The following is an 18,357-nucleotide window of genomic DNA, read 5'->3' as shown; positions in this document are numbered from 1 at the left end:
TTGCAGGCACTCCTATTGGATGCCCAGGTACCTGCACCATTTTGCCCCTGATGCCATCAATGGCCAGTTAAGGTCAGTACAGCAGTGCCTGACAAGTGCTTTTCCCATGCCTACAAAAAAAGTCGAAACTTGGCAATGCCAATGCTTGTTATAGGACTGGCATTTGTACAGCTGGACATATTGCTTAAAAACTTGAAGTATCTCAGAAATTGCCCCCCAGAAAAAAGGACTTTCGCCAATGGAAGATTTGGTGTCTGCCCGCCAGATCCCATCACCTCCTACTGATCATGTCCCAGTGTTGCCCGGAGCTGCCGACGGATGCGTCAAACTTACCCGGCACGTAACCAGTGTAGCGGGGCAGTAAGCCTAGGTTGGATGGGTAGATCTTGCTCAGCTCAGGCAGGCTTTTGCTGTGTAGTCGAGTCTCGCCAAGCCTGCCTTCGGATACATGTTTGCTTTCTGCCATATGTCCAAACTCCACCATTGCGCGGTTTGTAATGGTGGGATAACCGGAGCCAATCAGGAAACGGGCTCTGGGCACGTACCCAGTGAAACCTGCATGCGGGACAAGGTCAGAAATTAACAGAAGCTAATGCAAAACAGACATGCATAGAACAGCAAACTTTTTTTTTGTGGGGCGCGGGCAGGACGGTAGGAAGATTCAAAGTTGCCAGAACTAATCAATGCCCCTGAGAAATAGCTTGAATGCGGCAACTATAAAAACTGGAGTGCATTATTTGGGTTTGTAACAGACTAGGGTCTCATTAGAAGAAGTTTGGTGGTATTCCAGAGGTAAATCTGAAATGCAACCAAACGGATTTACCCATATGAAACGGAATTTCTGTTACCGCCAATTGGTCTGGCGGAACTATGGCCAGATTACAAGTGGCGGTAGGCAGTGTTAGTTCCCATTAATTGGAGCCCATAGGATTCCATGGGGATTTCAGCAGAATTACAACCATCGGTAACTCTGCCAATTTTGACGATTTTGAGTGGTAACGTGGAGAATTTACCTCCAGCTTTTTGCTAGAGGTGAAACCTCTACTTTACTGTCTGACTTTTAGCACGGCAGTGCGGTAATGTTGCATAACTCTGTTACCGCCATTTTTTACTGCACATCCGTACTTGGAATGAGGCTGTCAGACTGGCCACATCAATCCATTGGATGTCTCCAATGGCCATGTGCGAGAACAATTGACAAACAGTTTATTTGCATGGAGGTAATGTGCACAAAACTAGACTGGATTCAGCTGGCCTAGTCCTATGCGAGCATGTATTTTAGCTCTATCCTCTATTTATGAATATAAATAATAGGTATTTGGATTGGCAGGGTCTACATTTTCCTTGCATGCATATCCTGAGTCATGTAAAGAAGAAGGACGCAAGAGTGCCTTACACAGGCTCAGAACTCTAAGGTGACTTTTAATATATCTTAATGTATTATTTTAAGATGTTCATATTCAAAATCCCATACCAATGGTAAAAAGTGACACATTTGATGTTATGAGTAGCCAACATAGCAATGTATTTGAAAGTTTTAGATAGACCTGCATTGCTAATAGTTCTCTAGCAGAGTGATGCACATGGATGGGTGTTGGGGCAAAAGTCCTCAAAGCGGGTTTGGGCCTCATAGTTGGGCTCCGCCTTGGAGCGTGATTGAACCTTAGGGCAAGGCTGGGCCTCGAAGCAGGGATAGGCTGCAGACCAGGATGAACTTGATGGGGAGAAAGGCCTGTTTGATGGGCCATTGTGCTTTGGGGTGAGAGGGCCTTTTTTCAGAGATGGGCCTCGGGCAGGTTTGGCAGCCATGGTCGGCAGGGCATGAGAGTACCTTGCACCAAGAATTGGCCTCATGTAAGAGATGGGCTAGGCCGTGAACTGTGATGGGCCTGAAGCGTGCATGGGACTCAGCGATGGGCCTCAGACAGGGAGCAGGATGTTTATTTGGTGAGTTAAGGAGGCAGGCATTAGAAGAATGGTAAGACTGACTTTGATTCGAGAGGGCAGTGAAACAAAGTGTTCCTCACCCTCATGTACAAAGTGATGATGTCAGAACTAGCTGAGTATATTATACTTGTGTGAAAACCTGTGTACACTGGCTAAAGGTCCCAGCACAACCCAGCGAGGTCCCATAATTGCCAAAACACGCCTCAACATTAGACTTGAATCCTCAAACCACCTCCCATCCTGTGAATCACTCACAGCTAAGCGGCTTACCGCCAATTCCCAAACCATATCCATTAACTTATTCTACAGACCTCCTGGACCCCTAGGTTCTTTCAAGGAAGACCTCACTACTATCCTTACCAATAACCTAAAAAACACCTCCCAGTGCCTCCTCCTAGGGGACTTCAACTTAGGCCTAAAAGACCCCAAAGACCCCCAGGCCACCCTCATCAACAATACACTGTCAGACTAGGCTTTACCCAAAGAGTGTTCACCCCTACCCACAACAAAGGGAGAATCCGCGACTGGGTAGCAGACCAGAACTGTGTGGCCTCCATTTCAGCTAACTTCCCTCAACCATGGTCTGACCACATCTCATTTCCTTTGCCCTCGAAGCCTCAAGCCCTATCACCAATAATGTGCTAGCCTCAGCCATCCCTACAAGAAGTAAGAAAAATATCACAGTGGAAAAACTAATCCCACTCATCTTACCGACTCTAAACCAACTCCCAGCTACCTCCACCCCTCATGACCTTGTAGAAGGTTACAACCAAATAATGAGCTTAGCCCTTGACTCTATTGCACCGCTAAAACTTAGAAAATGCAAGCCGAAAAAACACCTGAACTCCTGGTTCTCCTCGCACCTTAAAGCCCTTAGATTCGAGAAACACAAAAAGGAACAAGCCTGGAGACAATCTCCCACAGACAACAAGTTGATTCTCAATAAAATAACATCCACCTAAAAAAAAGAATTTATAGCCGCCAAACAAGAGTCCTACAACCAGAGAATAACACAAGCCAATTCTAGTACCAAAGAATTATTCACTACCATTAAAGAATTGGAAACACCTGTTCTAATCCCAGATACTTGCGTAAAAAACAAACAATGGTGCACTAGTGTCCAAAATGTCCTGTCTAACAAAGTAGCAGGCCTTCAAATTAAAATTAACAAAAAGAAAGAATCCATAACTAAATTGACAAACTCCTCTAACACTGCCCCATTGCCCACACCCCAACACCCTATGCCCAACCCACTTACCCGCTTCAGCTTTTCCAAAGTCTCCACCCTAGAAGTGGAAAGAATCATTCTCAGTCTCAAACCATCAAACTGCAAGGGTGACCCTTGCCCTTTACAAATTATCAAAGACGCGGCAAGAGACCTCTCACCATTCATTACCAAACTCATTAACGCCTCCTTTTCCTCAGGCACCATCCCTAGCAACCTTAAAGAGTCCTGGGTCCTCCCTCTTCTACCCTACTATACCCACCAACTACAGGCCTATTACCACCGTGCCTTTCTTGCTCAAAATATTAGACAAGACAGCATACCAACAAATACAAAAATACCTTGAACAAAACCATCTCCTGGGTATTTGGCAATCATGCTTTAGACCCCAACATGGGACAGAAACGGCCCTTTTCGATCTAAAGGCGCAAATTGACAACCTGAGAGATAATGGGAAAACTGCTCTACTGCTTCTCCTAGACCTCTCGGCAGCATTCGATCTAGTAGATCGCAAAATTCTATGCAACCACTTGGACTCAGCTACCCACTTCTTCCAAGAAGCCATCGGTTGGTTGAGTAATTCCTAAGTAACAGATCTATGCGCGTCTTCTCCACCTCAGCTTCCGCGGGCCCCATCCCAATCACCTGCGGAGTCCCTCAGGGATCTTGTGTCTCCCCCACACTGTACAACGTGTTCACGAAGCCCCTGTTTGACGATCTCGATGGCCTGGGTATCACCTACACTAACTATGCCGATGATACCCAGATCCTCATCCCGTTGACGGGAGATTACAACCATGATTTGGCCTTGGTGAACAGTGTGTACCTCATCATCCAGGCATGGATGGCTTCTCATAGTCTATGCCTGAATGATGACAAGACCGAACTCATCATCCTCGGTTCCACCCCCAACGTCACCAAATTGGATCACAAATACACCAGCTTCTTCATTGACGGGAACCCGATCAAGATAGCCAAAGAAGTGAAAACATTAGGAATATACATTGACTCCTCCCTCTCCTTCCACAAACAGGTCAGCTCCATGGCATCTTCCAAGGCATACACATGTAAGCTTATAAGAGCAGCCAAACCCTTCCTGTCCTCACAGAGCTGCATCACTCTACCCAGAGCCCTTGTGTTATCAAAATTAGACTACTGCAATGCCCTTTACGTGGGAGCCAACAAACAGGTTACCAACAAAATCCAAACGTTGCAAAACAATGCTCTCAGAGCAGCGCTCAGCATCCCTAAGAGAGAACATATTTCCAACATCAGGAGAGCTCATAACTGGCTTACTATTTCAGACAGAATCATGCTAAAAGTAGCCTCCCTAACTCATAAATGCCTCAACAATGCTGCCCCCGCTACCTAGTCGACAGAATAAATAGTTATACCCCTAACAGACCTACCAGGACCTCAAAAGCAAATCTGCTCACAGTTCCCAGGTTCAAATGAACCAAAACGGGCGGCAACAGCTTTCAGGTGAAAGCAGCTTAACATTGGAACTCCCTACCGCCCTCCTTAAGGACTCCTCAATCCTACACCCACTTTAGACCTAACTACATTCAGTGGATAAAACACAATGGCCCTCATTACGACCTTGGCGGAGAACCATGGTGCTATTTGCACCATGGTCCATGGCGCTAAGCTGCCAACTCCGCCATGGTGGTAGGCGGACTTACCGCCCCATTCCGACCTTGGCGTGGCGGTAAGTCCCCAATCCCCATTTACCCTTCCCCATTCCCATTTTTGCCCCATAGGGTATAATGGGAGTGGGAAAGGCGTTAATTACGCCACCGTAAATTACGGTGGCGTAATTAACAACAAGGTCCCTTAGCGCCATGGATTTTAACGCCTGCTAAAAGCAGGCGTTAAAATCACCATGGCGCTAAGGGAACTCGTACTCAGGCGGAAAGGGGCGCCATGGTTTACGCCGGCGTAAACCCCTTCCGCCAGGGTCGTAATGAGGGCCAATGACTGTTAATTGACTGCCTAACCTACCATGCCACTGTAAACTATGTAAATATGTATATTTTTAAATTGTATATCACTGCCTCTATTGTAACCGTTCCAACCAATGTACTCACTGTAACTAAGCTGAGAATAATCTTGTTGGCTCCTGCGCCCTCTTACCCTCGGGTCTGGCGCGCAATACAAATGAATAAACTAAACTAAACTAAACTAAAGTGCATAACAAAAGATGCTTTCAGTGTGTTAAAATAGTATATTGTATATTTTATTGTAATTAGTTGTAATTCATGTTAATAGAAAAAAAACTTTATAGATTTTCATTCACACAGTAGGACCACAATGTATATCCTAAAACAACAGATCCCTCTAGTGGTGACAACAGGCAATGGGATACAGAAGTTACAGTAGGTTTTCATTCACACAGTAGGACCACAATATATATCCTAAGGCAACAGCTCCCTCTAGCGGTGACAACAGGCAAAGCAGGCAGTCTCTACTGCGCATGGCTGCATCAAACAAACCTACACCTGGCCTTTTTTATATGTAGATTATGGTTGTTCAGTTCTGATGACCTAACTAGATTCATCGGAATGCAAAAGACATGTCTAACATGATACAAGAACATTATCTACGGCTGGTGTGGGACCTCCATGATAAATACACAGAGGTCACTGGGAAACGTTTAAGGGGTCGTGCGAGTTGCTAAATGCCAATAGTTAAGCACCATCTTCTTCCGGTTCATTGAACAGGCCCATGCAGTGACAGTCACTTAAAGGTGTGTGGCCTTGATGAAGGTATTTAGTAAAGACGGATCTGTGAGCTGGGTCAGCGTCTTGCTCATGTTAGAGAGGGTTCTGAAAAGGCCAGCCATGGTTTGCTCAGCACTAGAAGGCACTTCTTACGAGTACTCTCTATGAGGACTCGGTGTTGCCCCAGGAGTGCGATCCCGATCTAGCTTTGAGAGGCTCTCTTTGGTCTTCTTACTTTGCGCCTCTCACGCGATTCCTTTTAGTTTTGGCTATTAGGTGGTGTTGTGGCGCCACCCATACACCAGAACTATTGTCACAGGAGTAGAGATAGGAGGCGGATGTGACGTAAGGAGAGACCCATAGCCTGTGGGGGGTGTTTGATTTTTTACGCACCCATTGATAGCCCATAGCCATGCATATCCCTATGGATGCTCCCACCCCAACCACTACCCGCTCCTCCCTACACACACAGTTTAATGGGACTGTAGAAGTTCACCCTTCCTCCTTCGCTGGATAATCAGTGTTGAAGCTTACACAAAATAAATCCAGCAGCAGCTGGAGCCATGAAATGTTAATGACTTGCACTTAGTCCTAGTACCTTGGCTAAATCGAAACATGACATATGTATTATAGACAGCGGTGGACTGGAAACCAAAAGAGGCACTGGAAATTATTTTCAAAGTGGCCTCATATTACACATTTTCAGCAAAGACAAACTCTTTTCCTATGGGAAAATGTAGAAATACTACACAAAAGAGGCGCAAGGCTCAGAGGCCTACAGTGAAATCTCCAGAGTTCCCTATAGGCCAGTCCAAACCTGATTATAGAGTTTATAAGTTGGCAGGCCAGTCTTTTTTCCACAACTCCAAACTTTGTAGAGAGAAAATACTTGGCGTGTGACAATGAACGCTGCTAAGTAGCCACCTTTCCGCCAGTCCTTGCATTTCAACCAACACCCATTTGCTTTCTGGGACTTGTAGTTTAGTTGACCTCATAATATTTATGTGCCTACTCCTAGTGTGTAAAGCGCTGTTGCCACGTAAGCCAGGACTGGTTCAAGAAGTCATAACATAGGTTCAATTACCAGCTATAGCCAATATGAAAAGCTGTTGTTTTTATTTGTACAGTGCAGAAGTACTCCTGCTTCACAGGCATTTGTCTCTATGACATATTTCATGATGTCATTTGGTTTTTAGTGGTTTTTAACACTGAGTAAACCTCTACCTTGTGCTCTAGGAAACACAACTGTATGTTTTCCTTTTGTATAGGCACTAATAATGGCCATGTATTCACACCATTTGCCAGTTGCCACCAGTTTCTAGCCAGTAGGTAGGCAGTAGGCCCTTACAAGCTCACATCAAAGGCCTAGCCTATTCCCTCACAGCACTTTGTCAACACGAGAAATGCAACCTGTAACGTAACAGCGCTCGATGCCCTCGGTTTAGTGTGCTATAGGAATGTAAACATAAATGAATAAATGCCTCCACAAAAGCCAAAACCTTTAGTCGTTCCAATGCATGTTATGTATTTCCCCCTGCCACATCCTTCCTCCCAACACCCTGCTTTCCTTAAATCCCATGAGATTTTTATCTTGTATTGAATTATATTAAAATCATTTTGTATTGATTATTCATCACTGATTGGTTAATGTGATTTGTAGTGATGTTCGAGAGTGAGTGACTGTTGAAGAAACTTTTTCTCTACCTTTTTCTTACTGATTAGTCTCACTTTCCCGAAATTAGGGTAGAGGACTGTTTGTTTAAAATGGTTATTTGGGCTCTCCCAAACCCTTGTTTGACTATTCCTTAAATCCCTGCCACCTGAAAAAAACGATTTGCTTGTTTGTTTCAACAAATACAGTTCTAATTCCGAGTTATGTAGAATGCGGAAAAAAAGACATAAATGGTATTATTGCAGTTGTTACAGCATTTCTCTAGCCATAAACGCAGGATGAGAAGAGGTAACGTGTAGGTTGATATGAAGGCAGGCCGCTTAACTCAGCTTTACTTTTTCAAGCTTATGTCTTCTGCCAACCAGTAGCAAGTATGCAGCCAAGCATTGGCCTTTTACATAAGGGGCTCTGAAAATAAGGGAGCCTCGAAGACTCCAGGCTTAGAGGAGCCACCAGCCATCTCCCCTTCTTCCTGAACTCCCACCTCCTCAATCAGGGTCGCCCGGCCCAGCTCACCTGAGATGAAGTACTTGTGCGGGTTTTCATCATCCATGTAGTAGGGCGAGCCCTCGGACTGGAAGGCGTTGGGCGAGGAAAAGGGCTCCGCGTCTTTTGCCACTGCAGGAAGCGGCGTCCTGTACTTGGCGGTGAGAAGCTAGCAGAAAAAAAAGTGCAGATTAATAACTCAGTGGTTCTCACAACGGCACATTGTCAATAACAAACTGGGCCTCACAACTGAGCATTGTCAATGACAAACTGTGCCTCACAACCACGCATTGTCGTTAACAAACTGTGCCTCACAACCACGCATTGTCGATAACAAACTGGGCCTCACAATCAAGCATTGCCGATAACAAACTGCGCCTCACAACCGCGCATTGTCGATAACAAACTGGGCCACACAACCATGCATTGTCAATAACAAACTGCGCCTCACAACCGCGCATTGTCGATAAGATACTGGGCCTCACAACAGCGCATTGCCGATAACAAACTTGGCCTCACAACAGGGCATTATCGATAGACGGGAATGCCATCCCCTAAAATTATATCATGTTTTACAAAGACATTTGAATGTGTTTTGTAACTGCAAAGTCATGTAATAGCACAAACATTTAATTGTAAAACAAAATCATTGAAAATGCAACCCGCTGAAATTAGAGTCCTAAGGTAAGAGATCCACCGGCTCTAAAGACATGTGCAAACTTGAACTCCGTCCGGTGAAGAAAGGAAAAAAACAGAAGACGGGCCTTCTCTGTCTATGCCCCAAGACTCTGGAACCTCCTCCCCATCAACATCCGACTCGCCCTCTCGCCTCTACAGTTCAGGAAGGAGCTCAAGGCACTTCTTCTTCAAGGAATGGCTCCTCCCTAACACCTAGATCCATACACTGGCCACTCCCCACCTAACCTGAGACTGGGTGAGCTGCTCCTGCTGTTTCCTCCCCTGGTAAATTGTAGACCCATTTCTGACTATTGTCCTCCCTCCCCTGCTGTTAGATCCCCACTCCCGTGTTTCTGTGCTCCCTAACCTTTTTCTTCCCCTATGATTGTGAAGCGTTACGGTGCTTCCCGAACTTTAGGTCCGGGCTCAGTGAATACCATAATAATAATAATAATAATAATAAAAGGGATTCGGTCAAAATTAGCATTACAGTTAGGGTTATCGTGACCTTTAGTGTCAGGTTAGGGGTAGGATAAATGCCCAAAATAGGACTAGATATGATTAGGTTTAGATTAAGATAGGAAAGAATTAGGATTATGTTTGATAGGTTTAGGGTCAAAGTGAGATTTAGAATCAGGGTTAGGCTTAGGTTCCATCCGCAGGCAGAGTTTGGTTATGGCCATGGTGAAGGTTAGGCTTGGGCTTAGGGCCAGAGTCACCGTTTGATTTGGGTTAAATGTATGGTTAGGGTCAGGGTTCGGGGATAGGCACAAAAAACACTCACTGCTTTTCGGAAAGGCCCTGAAGACTTATCTCTTCTGTTAAATTAGTGAATTTGGTGAAATAGCCAGTTGCTTGGACACTGATGATTGTGGAGCTGACAAGGTTCGTGTGGGTGGCTGATTTTGGCGGACCTTTCTTTCCATCTGCGCCCAGATACGATTGGTTTTGTTTGGTACGCGATATAAATGCTAGGACAGGGGTGACAATTATTTTATCCGCCCCACCCCTTTCTGTCCCACTGTGGTTTTGTCACCCTACATTGGTTTTGTAGCAGTAGGCCAGTGGCAGCTGTAATCTATTTTTAATGTAGTGATGCAAACTGATTTATTGCATTAGTATCCCACTGTAACTTACTGGTAAGCATTCTGGTACTACTGTGTTTTTCTAAGTCCAGCTCTTAGCCATTTTGTCTTTGAACCATGCCATTGTCCAGAAATCATGAGGAAGGCCTAACAAGGGCTCTTGTGCAGTGCACACATAGTCACACTTTGAGCCCAGCTCTGCACACTTTAATGTGGTTTGGGCGGGTTCAGAATGGTTCCTGGCCCTATCTGGTGTGGGTTGACCTAAGTGATCAGCAGTTTTTAAGAGCCAAATTGATTGGCTGGCTGCCAAAACCTTTGTTTAGGTGCTCTTGTGTGTGATTGGAGAGCTGGCTTAGCCAGGCTGTGCATGCATGTGTGGTGCATGCATGCATGGGTCCTTATGAGAGCCCCTAAACCTGCCGCAGTTCTGCTGAACTCTGAATGTTCATTTACCCAGAAGAGGATTCATTTCCACGCAGCTGCATTTGCAATTTTCGTGACCAAGTTTGGCAGACTGGCTGGGCTTGTGTTCCATACCCTTAGCTCCAGGTTTCGGTTTTGACTGCTGGACATCTGTCCTCGGATGTCCTCATACTCCTATAGTCCTCCTCACTGGGTGGGCAGGGGCCTCAATGCTGGAACCCTTTCTGATCCATTTTACCACTGCTCACTTGATTTACCACCTTGGCCATGGACATTGGGTTAGGAAACTGCTGTCGTCCAGAAGGGAGCTGAACAATCACTATATCACTAGTGCAGTTCGATTGGCAGTCCTCGGCTGCCTGCACCATTGTTTCCACCATGGGATGCACAGCACCTTTTTGGCCATTGAGCCATTACAATCTGCTTGATCAGTTTTCTCCATCTTCCTGGAGCTATCTTTACCATTCATTTCATGCCTGGTTGGTGGGCCCCACTCATTTGAAGTGCAATCTTTCTTCTTTTGGGATATCTTGGTCATCGTTGGTCCAGGGTTCACCAACCGGGTCCAGTCAGACTGACCAGATCATGTGACTTGAACTGCAATAAAATATCTTGACAACAGATGAATGGAGGAATGTGTTCCTTTATGGAGAGAAACCAGCATTAATATGTGCAGGAATTAATTTTCTAGACAAAATAATGAGTGACCTGTCTATATTTAGTCAAAAAGATGCTCTTATGGATGATCAGATGTATAAATATCTCTTAAGATGTATAGACTGATGGAAAATAATTTGACATCTTGAGACCTTTTAAAGATGGATGTTTTAGTGTGTAAAAAGTTTGTTATAAGCTAAATCACAATAAAAAATGTTTTCAAAAATTAAAAAATATCTTTTACTCACCTGGTTGTTTCACTGTTCTTCAGTTGTGTTTTTGGGCAGTGCCACCTTGAATACTAACCTCTGTATCCTGGGTTATTGGGTTATTCAAGATACTTGCCCTCAGAGGACCGTTTTTTACATGGTTGTAGTTCTGTTGGCCACATTCTATTGCAAATTCTATTGCAAGACCTCCATTGGCACACATCCTGCTTTGCTTATCTTCTTCCAAGGGCTCTTCAAGAGAGTCCCTTCTGGTGTTCCATGCAATTGGTTGCTTTCTTCTCCGCACCTCTGAGGTCGAACTGAGACTTACCTTGCTTTTCCCCATAACCGTGGTACTGCCTACAGATGTTGTTCCATTGATTCCTTTGGGGTGCTTTCACCAACAATGGAAACTCTCTGGGCCGTGTTGGCTAAAGTGTTAACCCATTTCCCTTTCACTAGGAGATATAGAACTGTCTATTGTACATGTTTAATATCAATGCTACTATATGCTATACGTTAGGATGAATACTGTGAGTACATTCTGGGCGCCATTTTGATTCCTGATGATGACTTGATGAAAGAATGTCTTTCTTGTCTATGGTTTGCTTTTCTTCCCACCCTTTATGACTGTATATATAGCATCTATCACCAGGTTGCGGACTCACATTTCAGTATTGGGAGTGGGTTGGGTCTTAACTGACCTTTACTGTTTTTACACATAAACTATGGTCTACTCTGTACCGCGTTTATCCTCAGTACTTTGGTCTGAAAGATGTTCGTTCATGATCTTCTAAAAGAGTTTATGTTCTTCGCTGTACCAGTGTAGTGTCTTCTTTGGGGGGCAACTATAGGGAATAACTTTACTTTACTACCACCCTTCCTCCCGCCTTTGAGTTAAGCGTGCCTGCTCTGCCCTAGCTACCCACTGAGAGAGTTGGTCTATCCTTTTGGTTGGAACACAATATTACGATTAGATAAGAGTGTAACACAGCCCTCCCCAGCGGGTGCCGCAAAGATTTTTCCCACATTTGGGGACAAAATAAGTGTCAGTTTAGGATTAGGGTTCGGACTAGGAACCTGGTTATGATTGGGTTTCAAGGTAATTTGATTCACCCAAGATCTGGGAATGTCGGTGCAACCATCTTACCTGGGTCACCTCTGCCCTCAACAACAACTAGTGAAAATGGAGCCCATTGCAGCATAGCGGTCCTGCTGTAACCTGGCAGTATGGCTGCAGCTGTACCCTGAGCACAGTCACAGAGGGGAAATACTACTACTTGCTAACAATTGCACCCTTACAAGAATCTTCCCAACTATTCTCAACAAATCAGTTATCACCTCCACATCCTTACACCTTAAATTCTTGCATCTCAGGTTCCTAACCATGGACTATCACGACAGTCACGCGACTGCCTTCCCAGGTCTACTAGAGCTCTTAGCTATTCCAGGACGGGCCGTGAAAGATAGCAAATGACCACAGAGGCCGGATAAGCAGTGGTTTCCGAGTCAAAAGAAATAAAAAAGGTCTGCGTTTCAGTGTGAAACTTACATTTGGAACCCACTAGAAATAGAACCATCCCACCTTTGATTCGGATCCCATGGAGGAGCACGCTTCCTTATTTCACCCGCGGATCACATTACGTTTAACTGTTTCCGGGCTGGGGGTGTGGCGGATGGCAGACGGCTGAGGCACCATAGAGGTTAAGCATCCAGAGAGCCAGGGTGAACAGGGTTGCAAAGAGGCACAGGGGAGGGTGAGCGGTCCGAAAAATAGGGCAAATCTAATTATTTGTCAGGCAAGCTGGAGGGCTGCAAGGAAAGCTGGGGCGTAGGCCACGTTGTGGCAGGGCCAGAGAGTTTGGGGGCCCGCCATCACCTTTATGCTGGCTACTTGATAGTTGCAGGACCACAAAACAAAAAATAAATACATTTGGGTGACCTTATAGCAAACCCATAAAGAAAGAATAACACACAGTTAAACATGTTTCAATGCAATTTGAATAAGGAAACATATAGCTATGAATATTTGGGTAGCAAAAACAGGTAGAACCAAAACAGACACTTCACCACCAACTATTGCAATGAAATTGTCTCGCAAGGATTCCTCAAGGGCAACGTGCTCGCATTGGAAGCAAGATGACACAGAGTAATAGGGGTTCTATACCCAGGTCCGCGCTAAGAAACCTCTGGGTATTAAGCGCGTTACAAATAACATATCATATCATATCAAATCTAAGTAAATTGTGGGTATTCCCACAGAGCCACACCCATGCTGAAGGAAAAAAGGGCTCACCAGTTGGAAAGGATTTGGGTTGAAAGCCTTCTGAAAATAACTTTCCGTCTTCAATCCCCTGAACATTTCGGACTTCGCTCTTGTCCCCACCTCCCCTACTGACCTGTGGGCGCAACACTTCCTTGTTACCACCGTCTCCAATATCCCTCTGCGACGCCGGTTCCCTTCACCTGCGTGTATGGTAACCAGCGCCACCTGGTCTTCTTTTCTTTTATTTGTTTTTTTATACTTTATTGAGTTGGGGGGGACCAACCCCCGCTCGCATTACATTGAATAAGGGTGTGGGGGACACCACCACAACCCATGCTGCCATTCTTCACTGTAATGTTTCGTATGGCATCTTTGTTTGAATTTTTAGGCTCTACAAGCTTTTCCCATAGCCAAAATTCGGGCAAATTTGCCATACGGTCTTTTATTTTTGGACTTTTTGGATGATTCCGTTGGAACGTTGACGACATCAGATAAGACTTGGCTTCAAAGAGAAGGAAATACAAAGCACTTTTGATTGTGAAATAAATCACAACAGTGATGTCATTAAAAAGCTGCAACACACTCTGACTCCTTTTTCTATAACAGAAAAATCCCTAATCAATTTAGGGAATCATAGCAGACTCTTACTCTTTGAAGAATGACAAAGACCACAGGTGTTTGATTCAAGATTGGGTGAACCAAAACAAGGCAACACATCTATGAACCCTAAGATTCTTCCAGGGGTGCCCTGTGTCTCCCTCTATTTCCCATGGTGAAACTTTGTGTCCATTCTTGGAAGAGCAGTGGCAGGAAAAAGACAATGAAGCTGAAACTGCTCAAAGGCAAACAATGAAAACACAAACAATAGAGAAGAATTTGCCAGCACCCGCCTAGGGAGGAAGCCCATTATAGTCAGATTTAATTAGACGCCCATCCTCAGACCATGGGAAGGATGGGGGAAACAGGACAGGAAAAGGGGCCCGGGAGGGTGGTGGAGGCATGCTAGGAAAAAGAAGAGATGTATGTTGATCTCTAACCCCTTCCTGAGAGGCACTCCACCCTAATACAAAGCACCAGCCTGTGATGCAGTGATGCCTCTCCGGGACGCAGTACTTTTTTCTTTCCCTCATCAGATCAGCTCTGATATTCCCGCGCATCGCCCGAGTTCTCTGGTTGTCTCCCACCTTGATGACCGCTTGGTAGGTAGGTTGGCTGCTGTCTGGACCAGACCCTGTATTTATTATGCAGCTCCTATGCTTTGTCTAGGAACAGCGCTACTATGAAAAGGTTTTTTTACATCTGTGCCCCAATGTGCATGGTAAGCTTTACGCCAGTGTTGCTGGATGGACAGTGGCATCAGAGTGGACGGAGCTTGGTGGGCAGCCATCGTTTCTGATACAGAGACTCTGGTGCCCTGATGCCATATGCAGGCCATGAATAACTGTTGAATGGAGAGCAGGGTTCTGTTGCTGTTTTAGGAGTCTTGGTAGGACCTTCACTGGGGACATTTCCTGTGATTTCCCTCATCTCTCAGAGATCCAGCTTGCTCTCTTTCTCTAGTGCTCACACAAGGCCTTCAGATCGGGAGGCAGGGAATCCCTGTAGGTCTTCTCAATCAGGAATCCTGCTGCACAATCTTTCCCCACCCCCCCCCCCGATTCGGAACTATTGCTTTGAAGATAGGAGCGCACATGGCTCTATCTTGAGTAGACTCGATGCTCAGATTGGCCTGCACAATGTATGCGGATGAGAACTACTTCTTCCCAAGGCACTCTTCATTCGTCCCATTTGAGCAGTGTCTTCTCCTTGCCATCTGCTTCCATCCCCTTAATGGCTCATTCATTCATTTTTCAGCTGCACGTTCTGGCTTAGGTTTGAGGGACTGCCATCCTCATGCTGCTACTTTGAATGCACGTGTTCCCTCCCCCACACGCTCGGCTTTCCGGCAGGCTTCCTACAGGAGGATTTCTTCAAGATGTTCCAGTGATTTCTAAACTTCACACCCAGGTATTTTAAAATGTTCTGATATGTATAAAATTCCCCTCCTCATTTCAATAACAGAGTTCCGGACAAGGAGCCTTCATTTTGCTGGATTTACAGTTCTGTAGCTACTCTTTGCAGTATATTGCATTCTCCAGTTGGAGCTGTTCATCTGAGTATAATACAGGGGTGAGTTTTATTTATTGGGCTACTTGCATAAATATTATGAAGCTTCTTTGGAAAACACAAGTGGCATATTTATTTGAAGAAAGAATGAGTTAATGAATGCAGTTAATATCTATTTGTCTCATATGCTGCCTGATGTAGCCCCCTGTAACATGAGTTGAGGCTTTGCCAGTCTGTGTAACCATACCTATTTGACTCTTATGCTGCTGGATATAGCCCCCGTAGCAAGAGGCAAAGATTTTCCAGGCTGTGTAATCATACCTAACTGACTCTTATGCTGCCTGATGTAGCCCCCCCTTAACTTGTGGTGAGGCTTTTAGTGCCTGGATGATCATTCCTATTTGACTCTTGTGCTGCATGATGTAGCCCCTGTAACATGAGTTGAGGCTTTGCCAGTCTGTGTAACCATACCTATTTGACTCTTATGCTGCTGGATATAGCCCCCGTAGCAAGAGGCAAAGATTTTCCAGGCTGTGTAATCATACCTAACTGACTCTTATGCTGCCTGATGTAGCCCCCCCTTAACTTGTGGTGAGGCTTTTAGTGCCTGGATGATCATTCCTATTTGACTCTTGTGCTGCATGATGTAGCCCCTGTAACATGAGTTGAGGCTTTGCCAGTCTGTGTAACCATACCTATTTGACTCTTATGCTGCTGGATATAGCCCCCGTAGCAAGAGGCAAAGGTTTTCCAGGCTGTGTAATCATACCTAACTGACTCTAATGCTGCCTGATGTAGCCCCCCCTTAACTTATGGTGAAGCTTTTAGAGCCTGGATGATCATTCCTATTTGACTCTTGTGCTGCATGATGTAGCCCCTGTAACATGAGGTGAGGCTTTGCCAGTCCGTGTAATCATACCTATTTGACTCTTATGCTGCCTGATGTAGCCCCCCGTAACTTAAGGTGATGCTTTGTCAGTGCGTATAATCATTCATATTTGACTCTTATGCTGCCTGATGTAGCCCCCCGTAACATGAGGTGATGATTACACATGTCATTGTATGTCTGTAACCATATGCTATTTCTCGCACTCCAACAATGTATCATGAACTATCTGTAACAAGCGCCTAGATGCCTGAGGACTTTGTGCTCTGAAATAAATCAGAGACCCAATTACGGCAAGAACGTAGAAAATGGCCACATATTCCAGATAATATCAAGATTTCGTATAATGCATTATGCCGAATTCCTTCGACTTCTAGGCACTGTGATAATGGCTGTTAATATACCCAATCAAATGGCACGCTATTTATCCACTTTGGTAGGCTGAGAAAGCCCTGCTGGGATTCAAACCCGCGACGAGCAGGCCCCCCCATTGTCTGGGGCAAGTAATGAATGTGTGAGCCATCCCCGTGAACCTAGGGATGAGAAGAGGGCATGGACAAAGGGACAAAGACAAGAGGCGTAGGCGAGATGAGTAACATGCAGGTCACAAGGCCGTGGGAGGTTAATATAGATCATATGGACACGTGTTGATCAGTTCAGGGAAACGCAGACAGTGGACATGAGCCTGGGGGAGTCCCACTATGAAGTGGAGAGAGTTTGGGGCAATTCTCCAACAATAGGGCAACTAAATAGCACCGTTTTTATAGATGCCAGATTTTTGGAAATGCAAAGATCACTTTATCTAAATAGAAACATACGCTGAATTGTTCTGAAATAAAGTTTTGACCGTTGTGAAATATTTGTGTGGCTCGCTCTAATACATAGATACAATGATCGGGGAGGCCCTCTACTGAGAACGAACAAGGCCAAATAATCGGTTCTGTGTTTAGGTTCAAGAGGGTCTACAACCACGTTTAGCTCACTGTACCTTTCACAGAGGAGAAATATCCATTTGCTTACCGGTCTAGTCCACCACCTGGCAGTCCAGCACCAAAATGCTAGACAAGTCTCCTATGAACAAGAGTACCAATAGCAACCTCTGACATGTGTCTCAGCCCTGTTGGGCCTCATCGGTGAGGTGAAGCTCTTCTGCATTACCCTCTATAACTTAAGGTGAAATATACAAAGGTCTGGGAGGCCCTCTACTGAGAACGAACGTGGCCAAATACCCTGTTATGTGGGTAGGTTCCCACTCAGGATGGTCTACAACCACGTTTTAGCTCGCTGTACCTTTACAGAGGAGGAATGTAATTTGCATATCAATCTGGTCCCGCCCAGCTAGGATGTCCTGCACCAAAATGCTAGGCAGGTCACTATTGTCAAATATTTGTGAGGCTCCCTCGAATACATGTTTCCAAACAAACAGGTTGCCAACCTAAGCTTCATTACCTGTGAACCTTTGCTGCAAAAGAAGTCTGCCGGCAATTAAAAAAATCATTAAAGGCTTTTTTATTTTCCTAGGCTATTTTCCTATTAGAGATTCTCTATTATATTTTCCTCCGTTGCTTCTATCTTCCTTTCTCCGCGCCCTGATGCCTCCGGGCTACACCGCCTTATAAATATATAAAGAAATAAATTCATCACTGCTTTCTCACAGTAGGATGAGAGGTGTGAGGGGTTATTAAAATGTAATCCTCATCAATTTATTCCTTGTAAAAAACCATGACAAAAACCTACTTTGCATCCATTAAAAAATAGCAGGTATAAAAACATGTTATAAAATCTAAAAGCATTTCTACATAAAAAAAAAAAGGAGTAGACCCAGTGGTAGTCATTTTAAAAACATATCGTCCAGACTTTAAGATTCCTCGGCTCATGATGGATGCAAGTCTTTGTACATAACTGACTTTGCATCTGCGCAGTTTTAATGAGCAGTTTAATCAATTTGGTCCTCCCTGGCCAGGCTGGGTGGATTTACTTGGCTACAAGGAAAA

At 44.9% G+C, this 18,357-nt stretch overlaps 1 protein-coding gene across 1 annotated transcript in view; it reads right to left on the bottom strand.

Moving 5' to 3' along the window:
* The window catches only part of CIMIP2B (ciliary microtubule inner protein 2B), a 144,416-nt gene that overhangs the window by 20,176 nt on the left and 105,883 nt on the right, over nucleotides 1-18,357 (bottom strand). The window contains exons 4-5 of the mRNA XM_069626789.1: nucleotides 8,081-8,219; nucleotides 334-555 (exon numbers count right to left, since the gene is read on the bottom strand). Of these exons, the coding sequence (XP_069482890.1) occupies nucleotides 334-555; nucleotides 8,081-8,219 (361 nt within the window). The remainder of the gene's footprint in view (nucleotides 1-333; nucleotides 556-8,080; nucleotides 8,220-18,357) is intronic.

This window comes from Ambystoma mexicanum, chromosome 6p (assembly GCF_040938575.1).
Source record: "Ambystoma mexicanum isolate Mex_15411 chromosome 6p, UKY_AmexF1_1, whole genome shotgun sequence".
In the NCBI taxonomy this organism is placed as follows: domain Eukaryota; kingdom Metazoa; phylum Chordata; class Amphibia; order Caudata; family Ambystomatidae; genus Ambystoma; species Ambystoma mexicanum.
The sequence above is the reverse complement of the archived record's forward strand: the minus strand, read 5'-3'. Positions and strand labels throughout refer to the sequence as shown.